The 14,480-nt window shown below is 40.0% G+C and overlaps 1 protein-coding gene across 1 annotated transcript in view; it reads left to right on the top strand.

Moving 5' to 3' along the window:
• Window positions 1–14,480, top strand: part of CA10 (carbonic anhydrase X) — a 209,638-nt gene that overhangs the window by 714 nt on the left and 194,444 nt on the right. The window contains exon 2 of the mRNA XM_009879798.1: window positions 28–514. Within this exon, the coding sequence (XP_009878100.1) occupies window positions 454–514 (61 nt within the window). The 5' untranslated portion in view covers window positions 28–453. The remainder of the gene's footprint in view (window positions 1–27; window positions 515–14,480) is intronic.

Genomic DNA, 14,480 nt, shown 5'->3' with positions numbered 1-14,480 from the left:
ATTAATCTCTTTCCGCTCACTTTGTAGCAGCAGGAGAGGAAACCCCCTCCCGCCGCCGCCTGCCGCCCCCCGGCATGCTGGCACTGCCCCGCTGAGACGTGCAGAGTTTGGGGTTAACTTGCACCTGGCCGCCCTGGAATAGAGACTCTCCGGACCGGATCGGTTGGGGTTTGTTGTCTATGTCTTGTCGGGAAATCTGGAGGATTTTTTTCTCACTCGTGGAGGCAGAGCCCGGTGCCGGCAGTTGGCTTCGTGGTCTTTTCTGGAGGGCGAAGGAAGGGAAGGGATCTCGCTTGAGCCGTGCAGAGAGAGAGCTCGGACATGTGTTGTCAGCACATCTGGGGAATACAGTCTGCAAGTCTGAAAGGAAATTTGCTGGGATCATTCAAACTGCGATATTGATCTTTGTTATTTTTTTTCGCCGAGGGATGCACTTGGCATGAGAATCGGAGGATGGAAATTGTTTGGGAGGTGCTTTTTCTTCTGCAAGCAAATTTCATCGTCTGCATTTCAGGTACGCAGCTAGCACAGAAAGGGCGGGGGGCAAGGGGCGGGGGGGGAGAAATACCATACAGGGTTCCCAGGCTTCCCCTTAGCAAGGGGCAAAAGGTACAGTTAAACCCAAATCAAAATAGTAGCTGAAAAATACAAGAATGATGTATTGTGAGTGGGTCGTGACAAAAATCAACAACCATCAATCCCCCCTCCCCTTAATTCCAATACCTGTGCAGTGATACATTGGTTGCAATAAATAACCACAGTGTACTGATTAAGCAGATGCTTATAATTGCTAATGTACCTGATTGTGATAGTTAAACGCAACATTGCAGTAATCCCAGAATTTCATAGCTCCTCAAGTTCTTAAACTCAGCTGATCTGTGGATCTTAAAAGGTTTGTGGTTCATTGATGGAGTTGTCATGTTCTGGTGCCACAGTTCAGGGTCTGCAAAGGGAAGAATGACACTGAAGAACGTGCCTCTGCTTTTAAATGGAGCTTTACTGTGGTTGTGCTCTGAAAATGAATATTAAAAAAATATATCCCCATCTAAAGACCTCCTTGCTGGCTGGGATTCCAGCTTTAGGCTTCTCATTTTAAGCTTGCAAAGATCTCTTTCCCCTCCAGTATGTAGAAGTCAGGTAATTTCAGTTGTCACCAGAGCTTGTCCAATTAATGAATAGGCACGGTCGGGTGTCTAGCGTAAAGGATTGGAACAATTTATTCTTGGGGAAAACACTCCCTTCTACTGCAAAAGCCCTGGCAGCCTTGTTAATTTGTCATGTCAGTCATGCTGGAATAATTATGTTGCAGGAGGCAGGAGTGGGGAGGTGGCCAGTTTTCTAGTTTGGGACACTTCAGGGAGCCCCATGGGGATCCAGGCTGCCTGCGTCTCCTGCTGTTCCACTTCTCTGCAGGCTGCTTCTGCCCTCAAGTCATTGCATAAGTCCGGAAATGGGAACATAAGCAACGCAGGCAAGGCACTGCAGGGGGAAGCCTGGGGGTCCTGCTGGAGATCTCAGTGTCCAGCTTGAAGGAGCTTAGGGAGAGGGAGCTCCAAAGCTCCTTTGGGACCATGCAGAGATTGGCCTGGGCCAGCTCCCAGCCCCCAGCCCGCCAGTAGCCCCTGCAGCATGTCAGCCTGGCAGTGCCTGCCCGCACCGTGCTTTCTGCAGCATCTCCTGACCGATCCACGCTTACAGCCCTTGGACTGGCGACACTTACACTAACATTTGGGGTGGCAGCATCTATTTTAATTTGTATTACCTGCACCTGCCCCAAAACTTTTTTATTCCTGAGCAAATAGGGTTGCTATCAGCCCACGGTGTGCGTCAGCCCTTCTTTTATCCCTACAGACTGGCACCATCTGCTACCAGGCACCCGGGTGACACTGGCAGCACCCCAGGCTGACCTTCCACTTGTGCCCATTGGTACCATCAGAATAATTCACTCTCTCACTCTTTAGAACAGCAAAACCTGCTGCCTCTTGTCATTTAAATCTCACACTTATCTATTTAGCTCAGCATGATATGCCACCTGTCCAGTTCTCTTCAAATTAGGCACTTCTTAAAGTACCACAGTGAGAATGGAACAATGAAGCTCATCGCTTTCTTGGCCATTCTGACAGTAATATCCTGAGACAGAAAGAAGCTGTCCCATTCTGTGCAGGTCCTTATGCCACGCATTTAGCTGCCAGTGTTTCCTAATCTGCCCCCCTCCTTTCCTCATCTTCAGACACGGGTACCCAGGCTTCTGAAACTGATCAGTCCTGCAGGGGCTCTCCTCGCTCTCCATCTCCCTCTAGCACTGACTGATATCCATCTCTGGGTTTTTTTTGTTGTTGTTTTGTTCTTTTTTGGGGGAATAAAGTGAAAAAGTGAATGGTGGGGTGTTTTTTCTGCATGGTTAAAGCTGTGGTTTCAAATAATTATTTTTAACCACACAGAGGGTGAGTGCACGCATTTAGCGCTTTTTTTTGCTTTTTTTTCTTCCTAGGGTGTTTTATTTTTTTCAGGAGTCCATAGTATTTGTCATCTTGGTAAAAAGGATTAAGATCTATAGATATCTGACTGGCACTAATGCTTTGTATCTTTCCTCTGTCATCCTCTTTACGCTGTGTTTTGTAGCATGTTACCTAGCTGGGATGTCTGGATAACAGTGTAAGTAAGAAAACGTGTAATGAAGCCTGTTAAGGTTTGCCTCAACACTGGATTACAGAAACGGTGTATTTTTAGCACTGGTCATTCATTCAACATGGTACTTAAAAAAAACCCACTAGTTGAGCACACTGCTGCACATTACAGAGATGCGAATTAAAGAATGTGGTAGTAGTATTTTTTCTTATTTTTTTTCTTTCTTACCAAGTCAGTTGTTTCAGCAATGAAGATACAAGACTGGTCTTCCATGCATGGATCTTTCCTGAACATTAGCAAACGCTTGATTCAGTGTCTGTTTAAACCTGTGATGGCCTTCGTACTAATTCCAGTGGTTATTTGGATTAGGGCCTATTAAGGGCTGCTGTTCAAAGGGATGATGTCAGTCACTGAATTGAATAGACTATTAAGTTAGTTTATCATTATTAGTAAATTTATTTATTAAATACAGGTTCAATGTTATGCCACATTGGTTTTTGCTATGTACTTACATGACGTTTAAATATAAATTATGCTGAATGTAGCACGTATGCTGTATTTCTTAATAATGAAGCTATACAATTGGCTTTTTGGTGTCTCGGATGAATTTTTGTGAGACAGTATATGGAAAGCAATTTCATCTATTAAAAAGAGGCATATATATTTTCAAAGTATTTTATACCTAACATTTTTTATCGGTCAGTTATATGTGTGTATAACAGACTGCTTGGTTTGGAAGAAACACCACTGCGATTTAGGAATATTTTTTTTTTTTTAATTACTGGCCCTTGTGTTTGGGAAAGAATTTATCTGTGAACCTTGTAAACCAAGTATTTTTGTTTTCTTGGCATACTGAATTAAGGCTTTTGCTACTTGAAATTGCTTGTTTGAAAGGAGAATCTAGTTTCTTTGTGCAGATGCAAATGAGAAATAAGAACAGACTGAAGGACCACGAATTTCTATCCTTTAGAAATAAATGAAAGCCCTCTCTTTCCTTCTAAGTCATGATGCATATTTATTCCTTTGAGTTGTAGTCTCTGAGGAAAAATTGTCATGATTTGTTTTATGACTTTTGAGGTTTTGTTCCTTTTAATGAAACTACAGCATAGAAGGAATACAGGGGAGTGGAAGTGCAGATGTCCTGTAGATAGAATGCTAAAATAAGACCTCTCTGGTTGCTGTTCCTTTGAAGATGCAGATAATCATGGCACGGGGATTATACTGTTTATGTAGAAAGAGGATAAGAGTTGTTGGTATGATGTCCAAAACTTCCTCCCTAGGTAAGAATACCACCAAAGATTAATTAGCATTGGTGTTCTCAGGTGGGATGTTGTTGATCCCATAATGGCTGCCACCTTTGCTTGCATAGTCATTTGTATAAACCATGAGCACTTTTTTTGTGGTTCCAGTTATTAACAATCAATTTCAAGAAAAAAATCAGGATGCTGTTTTCAAACCATTGCAGGATACTTTATTTAAATAAGGAAATGCTACTGTCGTGGGCATTGATTAAGAAGATTTCTATGAACATTTTCTGTTAATCCATCAAGAAAATGATTTATAGATCCTGCATGTTCAACATCTTTGTGGCTTTCTATGAATTGATTTATTACCTCTTACTGTTTTGGCTTGCAGGAACTAATATGGATGAAATTCATGCAAGTCCTACAGCTCTCTTATTAAGTATTTTCATCCTTTGCCATCATCCTGAAGTCATGTAAGGGCAGATCCCTTTTATGCTGTAACTTCTTTGGTCTGTTTGGCAGCACACAGGGGTCATAAATCACGTATCATGAACAACTACGATGGTATAAAAAAATTCCTGCGCATCAAGGAATTCCACTGTGTATTGAGCAGCTGATGTAGCATCTCCAGGCATTGAGGGCTAGGGGTGTATCTGGAGCACAGCTGCATTTCATTTTCTGTCTTGCTGCTTCTGTAGTCTCTGAGCTCTTATTACCTGGCAAAACAGAGAGCTGTCCTATAGGAACTCTAAATTATGCCAGGGCTTGAATTATCTGTTGAATGATGGTCTGTAAGGTCTGATAACTCATCTGCTTTTAGCATTGTACAACCTGAGGTAATTCAAGCTAAAGTAGTCTTGTAGACTAGAAGAATATCAAGGCTCTAATGTCCATTAGTAACTAACAGTCAATGGTTCATTGTTATGTTTGGACAAAAATGTTGAAAACAAGTTAATTCTCAAATAGTGTCAAAGAAGTAGCTTTTTCTGGTGCTTCTGTTAAGTAAGAAATGTAACATCCCAGAGGAAGGAATTATTCACTGCACATATATATATATATATGTGAAAATAATCTCTAGGCATATAGGAAGGTATAACATGCAGCCTGGTGCATCTGGTAACTAAGAGCTTTTGGCATCCAATCTATTATAGTATTCTTTTCTGCTTTGTCCTGTCTCCACAGCTTCATATGTGTGGGCAAACCTTCATGCCTGCATTGAGTTTGTTGATGTTACTGAAAATCCACGTGGATTCAATCCTCCTGCTCACATTCAAACACAGGATGGAGGCCATATGTTGGATCCAAAGACTCTCAGTTCCTTAGCGCTTGAATGCTTTCTCACTTCAGAGAAGTTGCCGCCTTTTCAAATGGTGTGAAGATGTTTCTGCTTTAAAATTCTATGGAAATAGCCTTGTAGTCTCCCATAAATGTCTGCTTTTTTTTTTTTGTCCTGTATTTTTCATCATTCTATTTTTATTGTTAGTTTTACAGCTAGAGCATGACCAGATAGCTGCTAAAGTGCCAAAATAACACATATATTTTTAGCTTATGTAAAGGTAGTAGAAGGGAACGTTTATGAATAGTTTTGCACATATTATGCTGAGCTATTTTCCATCCAGTAAACTGATGGGAAGAAACTGGTAATTGCTGCTATTCTTTTCCAAATGTCAGTGAAGATACCTGGTTTTCAAAGGGACCTTTTCGCCTTGTGTTGCCTCGTTGTTAATGCAATTGAACTAGATACCAAGCCTCCAAGACAAAATTATTAAAAACAGGAATAAAACCCCAACTCAAATGAGCAGTCTTAATTTAAGGGTATTCCTTAAGTCTTTCAGATACAACTGAAGTTATAGAGAAGTTTTGCCCTTGATATTCTTGGAAGGGTTTCGGTTTTTAAGTCTACAACAGCTAGATTTTAAATTCAGCAAGAATTGAAATGGCTTTCCCTTTGCATTATGAATATTCCTTGTATACCAATGAACAAGGAATTCCTGCTTACCCTAAAAGGCTGTTTTGCTTATTTGTTGGTGGTGGTCAAAGTATCGCTTGCTTTCTTGGTTGAAAGGTTGTAATTTAGCTGAGGAGGGAGCTGCTGTTTCTGTTACCAATTGTTTGTGGCTAAACTTAACATGGCAAAGACTGAAGTGGATGATTGGCCCATCTGGGCTGTTAATAGAAGGCTATATAAAACTGTTTTGTCATTATCTCATTACCAGCTCAAGCAGCAGACAAAACTAGATGACAGATGACAGTTAGTTATGGACAACACTGACATACTGTGATAAGTGTTATTTTGCTCCTATCTTGTTTTTATCTTAACTATATATCATGTTGGAAGGAATAGAAAACAGGAATCAAACTTTAAATGAGGCAATAATGCCTAGTGTGACTGCGTTTCCATTGTCATGCCATCAGAAAGTGCAAAAGTGTCTGTTCATACAGTGGAGAATAACAGCAAAAAAAAGTTCTATTGTGATAGGTAAGTTGAAACATTAATGCTAAATAAATTGGAAATACATTTTTTAAAAAGGATGAAATTTCTTGAAGATAAAATAGCAAGTTATTCTTGTCATAAAAATAGAGAACTGAAACATTTTAGACCTAGATTCTGTGTAGCATAGTAACCTTTCTGGTGATGTAGACAAGTACTGGGTGCCTCATAGGCACATGGGTGCCCGTAAGTGTAAACGTCCCATTTGTCAATGTGGGAAACATTTTCATGCAGTGCTTAGCAGTTGACAGTTGAGGTAAAAAGGCATAAGGAAACCTATATTTATACCCACTTTAAAAGATCTTGGAATTCCGGGAATGTTATAAATGGCTTTAGTGTTAATGAGATTTGGGCCTTACAAATTGCAAAAACTTAAAGCTTGACAATGACAAAAGCTTTAGATGACAGGTTTCTGCCCTCCTGTGGATTGCCAGGTACAGCCTATCCAGTATTACAGCCCTAAAATATTTAACTTACTTTTATTCATCTTGAAAAACGGAAAGTTATTAGTTCCCGCATACATAGTGTACTGAAAGCAGTGGTCATAACTAAAGAAAATAAATGCTTTCATTGTTTGATGTATTTTTCCATTTGAAAACATTTCTGGTTTAAAGTCATGGATCTGTAGCATTTGTATTTATGTAGTAAAATTAATATTAAACTTAAATGCCCCACAGTTTTATCTTTTGTAATATTTTTGCCAGAAAAATATCACAGCAGCTGTAATTCACAAATAACTAATTAGAATGTACTTTTTAACAAGATACTAAAATAAGTACAGAGATAAGGTAGCGTCCATAATGTTATCTGTTCATTTTGACATTCTTTCTTCCTCCCTTTATCATCCATCAGTGCTTAATTTGATCAAGATCAGAGTACTGTATGTTTGTCATCTGGCTTTTAAGTATGGAACACAGAGATTTGTGCACTGACTGGTCTAAAGTGGCTTCTAAGCACATGCAGGGAGGAGGAAGCTAAGCAACGTTATCCTTTTTTTCCCCTCTAAATGTGTTGACATCTCTAGCTTTTGGAAGTAGTGTTTGAGTAGAGGGATTTAGAGGGAAACATGGTTTTTGAAAAATCATCTTCTTGTCAGTTTTGTGGGTTGTTTCCAATTTAAGTTCTTTCCTACTGCTAACTACTATAGTGCCCTGTTCTGCTTCAAAAATAATCATCAGAATGTTTTACTGTTCTGCCATGGGTAGAAAGATTAGCACAGCAGTACTCCTACAGAATTTGCCTTATTAATGCTAAAAGATGAGTAATAGAGAAAGGTCTTTTGGTATGTGTGACTATGGAAAACTGCACCATTTGAAGTCGTGTTTGAATGACCATGTCCTCCAGCAAGCCCTGCCTATTGATAGCTGTACTCCTGGTGGCGTGGTGGTCGGGCATCTGATGGAGCCGGTCAGGAAGGATTGCTACTGCCACAGCTAAATTTTGTTTGGCAAGATGACGTACTTGGGTTGCTAGAAAGAGCATTAATCTGTGTTTGCCATCGTGGCAGAGAAAATAAACTCTCCCTTTAGGAAAAGGGTAGTGCTAAAGGTTTGTGCTTGCTGGCAGAAAAGGATAACAATGTCCCAAATGTCACCTGAAAGTGAAATTTTATGGTGAATGAGCTATTTGTTCATACACAGGTGGAAAGCCATACCATTTGCAGCTGAAGTGTGCTATTTTCCATGTGGAAAACTGCAGTTATGGAAGGGAAGGGCTGCTGCTGGAAAGAAAAGGTGTTTCATTGACCCTATGCTGGTCCTAATCCTGTTGCTTGGGACTGTACAAACAGCTATTGACAGGAGATTTCTCTGAATGGGATTGTGCAGTCTGGATTTTCTGAGAACGAAAGGTATGAATGAGAAGAACTGTGTTATATTTCAGTCAAAAAAAAAAAAAAGATGAATTTTGGTGGTAGAGCTTGCAACAGTTTGCAATGAACATAAAGTGTTGGCCCCACTTTCACAGATGGAGAAACTGAGGTAAAAACGTCACATGAAAGATCAGCTAGCAGCAATTTAAGTAATTACAGTCCATTTTCACTCTCATTTCTGCCTTGCAGAGCTAGGATTACTCGTACACCTTATTTCTGGTCAGGGTATGACACTGAATCACCTCACTGAAATGAGGGAGCACAAGGCCTCCATGGCGCTGGGGTCAGGAGAGAAGGTAATGTCAGGCCCTGGCATGAGCCCACAGGCTCTGCGGCCTCGTCCCCCACCCCCGGGGTCTGGCTTGCTTCGTCCATGTCAGCTCTGATCCTGCACAGCCGAGTAGCCTTGGGTCAGGCTGTGGGGGGAACTGTGAGAAGCCATGTCTGGCGCCTCAGCAGCTCTGAGCTGCCTTTAACCTCAGCGCCTCGCCAGCCCTCACCCTTGTGCCCTGCTGTTCCTCACCTCACCTTGCTGGCTGGACTAGCCAGATGACCGTGGACCTACCTCCTCGCCGGGGACGTGTTTCCTCACCACAGACATGCCTGGCGATGGCAGGAGGCTGGCTGACCTGCATGGCTCTCCCTGCGCCTGCTCCTCACGTCGGGGAATGAGAGGCTGTGCTCCACCGGAAGGTGACCCCCCTTGTGGCGCTGCCTGCCCTTGCAAATGCCTAGAAATATCTTCCTGCAAAAGGTGTCTGTGAGCTACGTGCTACACTGCCTTCCGATTTCTGACTGGGAGGCGGGACGGCTATAGCTGGGCATGCTCAGCAAACTCAGTGAGCGATGAAACCTGGCGGTCTGGCCCCAAGAAACATAAAGCAACCGTTTTTAAACCTCTAGAACTTGAAGCCCAGCTGAGCCGCGAGTTCGTGGTCATTTCTGCTCCCTTGCCTCTTAACTTCATGCAGTTTGCTTCAGCTAGATCTATCCTCGGTGTTTAAGGTTGTGTGGCTTCCCCAGGAGTGCAGGGTCACAGAACAGGGCCTGGCGTGTCCCCTCAGAGGCTGGATCCCTCCCTCTCTCTCCGCCTGTGTATTAAAAGGTATTTTTTCGCTTCATAGTAACAGGAGTGAAGTTACCATGAGTTATAATTATGGTATATTTAAGAATTACATCAATTAGAGTTTAACTTAAATTGGCTTCCAGGAGTTAGTGTAATATTAAGGTAAAATTCAGACCCACAAAAGGTTCCTCCATAAATGTGTGTTATTTAAATTCTGCTTAAATTACTAACATTCATTCACTTGGCCTCTTTGGTTTTATTGTGACTATGAGTAACAAATAGGTCCCTGAAAGCGCAGTGCCGTGCCTGCCATATTTTGCGTCCAGTTGGCGCAGATATAGGTGACAACAGAAAGTTAAGGGCACCAGAGGTTTTGGCACTAAATTTTCTCTTTGAAATGTGCTCTCTCAACAGACCAACAGGTTCCTTTACATACTGATGCAGTTGTTGGATATGCTGCGTACACATATGTGAATTTATTCTGGGGGGTGAAATCCTTACTCCAGGGCATTGCGCCCATGATGTCTGTAACTCCCACTTTTTATTTTCCAGTATATTCACCTGGCTTCATCATTTGTGGGTTTTTTGTTCACATTCATATTTATAAGCGGTATCTTATTGTGATAGTATGTTTTTGTGTCTGCTGGAAAACAATGTAATCTACAAGGACTCCACAGTCTCCTCGCATTTGCCCAGATGATCCTGAGGGTACTATGTGGCAGTTAGTAATTGCAAGTGGGATTTAAAGTTATTTGCAGCTGCATAATTTTTATCTTCAGCAGCCCCCCTGGCACTCTCTCCAAGTTGTTAACAATTCATCTTTGCCAGTCTGTAATTCTGCCTTTGCTCTAGAGTCACAGGTATTTAGCTCGCTGTGGAACAGGATGCAAAATAGAATAATAAATAATATGATTTATTTTTATTAGGTAGCATAAGTATGTTTTCATACTTGCAAGCTAAAAACTTAGTCATCCTCTTTAGATTTTATTGTGGAACATTAATACACAGATTCAGCAAAATGCAAAACTTAAAAGACATGCTTAAATGTTTTGCTGTATCTGGGTCTTCATATGTAATTGTATAAAACAACTTAGATTAAGGATGTGCTTAAGTGCTTTGCTGAGGCAAGAAGTAGCAGTGGTATAATGCATGAATAATACAGGTTTTGGAAAAACCCAGCTAAAAAAAGCAGAAATTTTCATAATCTCTGATTAAATTATACAGTTGTGTAGAAAATAGGTTTTTATCCAGGTAAAATCATATCACTTCTTTGTGTAGTAAAGTGAAGATATAGACTTTTCTAGTATGACTAACATAGCAAGAGAAACTGTACAATCAGAATTAAAATAATCTGGATTGTAATTTGTTAATTCTCGCTTTATGGATGCCCTGAATGAAACAGACACCGCTTTTCACTGTAGCAAACAGATCTCCCCTGGACTATGGTAAAGAAACCCCCCAAAACTAAGTAGTCAGATAACAAGAGATGAGTGGTTTACACAATGCTTTTCATTTGTGAATTTCTGTTCCACTTTTTTACCAGCACAAATTTTAATTTTATTTTGATCAGACCTCAAGTCCTGATATAAAGAGGACATCCTGTGTACAGACCTGGGCTGTGTGGCTTTGTGGCATGACTGGCAGAGGGACAGCGGCACCACCGCATTGTGTGATGAGGGAAGACCCAGTGTACCAGGTGGTGCCAACAGTGGTCCTTGGGAAGCCTCCTGCCAGTTTTGTGCAAGCAGCTGGCACAGTCCAGATTGCATAAGCAGAGTTTAGTCAGACTGATAAAGGAAACTTCTTGTGGGAGATATATAAAAATACTTGAGGTTCTGTCTGTCCCTCTGTCTGGGACCAAAACAAGCCAAATGTCCTGTCTACTACTGAGAGGAGGCAGTAGCATATTTAGTAGAAAAATTCCTTACGTTTTAAATAAGGTAAGGCTTCATAAATGGTATTATGAATAAATTTCTACTGTGAGCAAGAAATTTTATGTAAGTATTGCACTATCTATAAAAATGGCTGGACAAAGCTCTAAAATACATTTACATTACACTTATGTATTCGGACTATATCTACCAAAGGGCACAGAGCCTGCAAGCTTTCTCCTTTCTCTCCTCCAGCTGTTGTCCTGTTTTGGCTCTACTTGATGCTTCACAGCAAGTAACTCTCATAACGCATGCTTGTAACTACCTTATTTTTAGTTCCTTACTCTATGTAGCTAGGACTCTTGTGTTCACTGTGGTTTTATGTCTTTCAATGCTTATTTACTTTGCAGTAATAAAAGAGCGTATCTGACAAGGTAGTCAGTATCTTCCTTTTAATGCTCCTGGAAAAGAACCTGTTACTCAGATTTCAGACCACAGCAAATAACAGTTGCATTTAAACACGTTTTGAAAGGTCTCCCTTTCAATGGCTTCTTTACTGGTATCCTGATAACTGTTGTGGAGGACCAAGTGAAGAACTGTGTCTTGATCACACAATATCATCGCATTACCGAACACCTAAACATTGATTCTAGTCACTGAATACTCCAGAACTTAGTATCTTTGAAATAAAGCATTCTTATGTATAAAACCAGAGTGTATGACATAATATTTTTGCATTATTTTTAAAACTCTTCAGTGTTTGGGGTATAACTTTCACTGATATTATATAAACTGTACAGAAATACTCTCCTGGCATTTGCTTGGAATGACAGTCAGCAATTCCTACACATTTAGTTAAAATCTTATGTCGAAACAAAAAAGTGTTTGTTTTACTCAAGTTTGTTTTGGATATTTTGCCAGGGAAAAAAGCAAGCTTTGCTAGTATAGGCTGAAATAAAGTGTAAAACAAAATCTTCAAATCAACTCTTAGTTCACAGTGGTAGCTGCACTGGAATTACGCTGCCAAAAATGTTGGCATTGAGTTTAGTTAAGTGTTTAACAGAGGTCTCTTGGTAAATGGTACCATTAGAAACATACTGTGACCTCTGCTGCTGGGATTCAGGTATGTGAGAGAACTCTGCTTAGAAGCTTTACTAGTCATGTGGTCAGAATGATTTTCAATCACTTTGGTCATTGCTGGATTAAAATTGAGGCTGCAGAGATTAATGGTCTGTTGTTACTAATCCACTAAACCCCTGTTCCTAGATCTTTTAAATTGACTGAACCTATAGATTGTAAAGTTACCGAGAGATATGGATTTGTAATGGTTTTAACTGTCTGTCTTGATGTTTGGTGTTAGCAGTATCCTGTTATTTATTGCTCTTTGAGACAGTGATCTTGGCTGTTCTTGAATGGAAGTGAACTTTATACTTTTTTATTTATACTATTCTATAGCACACTAAAAGTGTGTATCATTTTAAATTAATGTGAAGAGAGCTTTACTATGTTTAGATATGAGCCTGGCATTAGTAGAAGATCAAATAAGAACAATAGAAATTGAATCTTATTTTTACTTTGTTGTTACAAATGGTGAACGCTGTCCCTAACTGTCAAAACAGCCACTGTCTCCCTTCAGTCTGTCTGCCATTAACAGTGGTGGTTGTCCACTGAAGTGGGTTTTACTGGCATTTGAAGACATGGCCAAAAAGCAAAATGGCTGTTCAGGCTTTTGGGAAATTATATTTTCTAAACTAGCGCAGTATTTGGAGTATCAGGGCTCAGGGCTATTACCAAAGATCTAGCACAGTTAGACATAATTTCTGTACTTAATTTCAGTACTTAATTTCTGTGCAGGTGTAAGTGTTTTTCACCTGGGGAAAACTAATATACAAAAAAAAAAAAAGAAATGAGACAACAGTTATCCATCTACTGAGATATGAGGAAATTTTGGGCATAACAGTGTAGTAGATTTGGTTTCAGCAGGGATCTGTAAACAAAATGCATGAAGAGAGTTTGAACAGTATGGGAGGCACAGGAGTTAGGGGAGAGAATAGCATGTGGAAGAAATCAGACTGTGATTGTGGCTGGGAGAGTTCTGGGGGCATTTAATCTGAGTGGGTAGCTTTACATTAGGCAAGGAGGGGGATGGAACCCCTCATGTATGTGTTTTTGGCCCTATTTACCACATCTATGCTTAAGGTTGCAAATTGGAACTGTTTTGGCTTTCAGGTGTTTAATTTTGTGAAATACTCTATTCTAAAAGTGTAATTAAAAAGAAGAAGAGTTTGATTTTTAGTTCTAAAAGAATGAAAATATATTATTTTTTAAATTACTTTCTTTGGTGAAAGGAGTTGAGTACCTGGTGCGTGCCAGATTGGTGTGGACATATGCAACGTCTACATGACATAGAGAAGAAAAAATTGGTTTTGATTGAATGAATTATGACAACAATCTAGCTCTAAAGAACTAGGTTTTGGTGCTTGTTTAAACTGCAGCATGACTACCTCTTTCATGGGAAGCATGCTTAATTTATCATCTAATTATAGAATCATGGAATGGTTTAGGTTGGAAGGGACCTTGAAGATCACCTAGTTCCAGCCCCCCTGCCATGGGCAGGGACACCTCTTTATTATGTCTTATTTATTATGTCTTCCTCTATTATGTGTTTTTGATTCCTATCATTATGTGCTGAAAACAAGCAGGCATTTTTTGCTTTTGTGTTCACCGTAGAAGATGTGGAAAAGTCATAGGAAGGTATACTTTTGCATTTTAACTGCACTTGCATTAATCTGCTCAAGAGAGGGGACTAAGCTGTATTTGTAACGTGTATAAATTAACAACCTATTAAAATAATTGAAAAAGAATGTATTTCTGATTTAGAGGGTCAGTATGTCATAAAATTTTATGATTATTATATTACTACACATGTATTCTACATGTTTATACTAACATATAGCAAGGTAATGTGGCTTTAACTTTGTAATTGACTTACAACTTTGTCAGGGAGTTCTAGTGATTAAAATAAACCCTTTATTTCATGCAACCATCTCTGTTTCTGAACCCTGGTGAGTTGGCTTATTCCTTTGCCTTCTGGTTATCTCAGTAATAGTATGTCTTGATTAAGGACTGCAAAGAGCTTCTACATCTGTTCTTGTCACAAAGCTACGTAGGATAAAGTAGGCCAAAGATAACTCATCATGCAAACCGTGAACCTCCAGTTATTTCTTTTTTGCCAGATTTAATATTGTGTTCAAATAAAAGTGGCACCATGGAAGTAAACCCAAAACATTTAAATGGATTTTTGGCAGTT

The sequence above is a fragment of the Charadrius vociferus genome, unplaced genomic scaffold (genome assembly GCF_000708025.1).
Source record: "Charadrius vociferus isolate BGI_N301 unplaced genomic scaffold, ASM70802v2 scaffold260, whole genome shotgun sequence".
Taxonomy (NCBI): domain Eukaryota; kingdom Metazoa; phylum Chordata; class Aves; order Charadriiformes; family Charadriidae; genus Charadrius; species Charadrius vociferus.
Note: the sequence above shows the minus strand (reverse complement) of the source record. Positions and strands in the feature narration are given on the sequence as shown.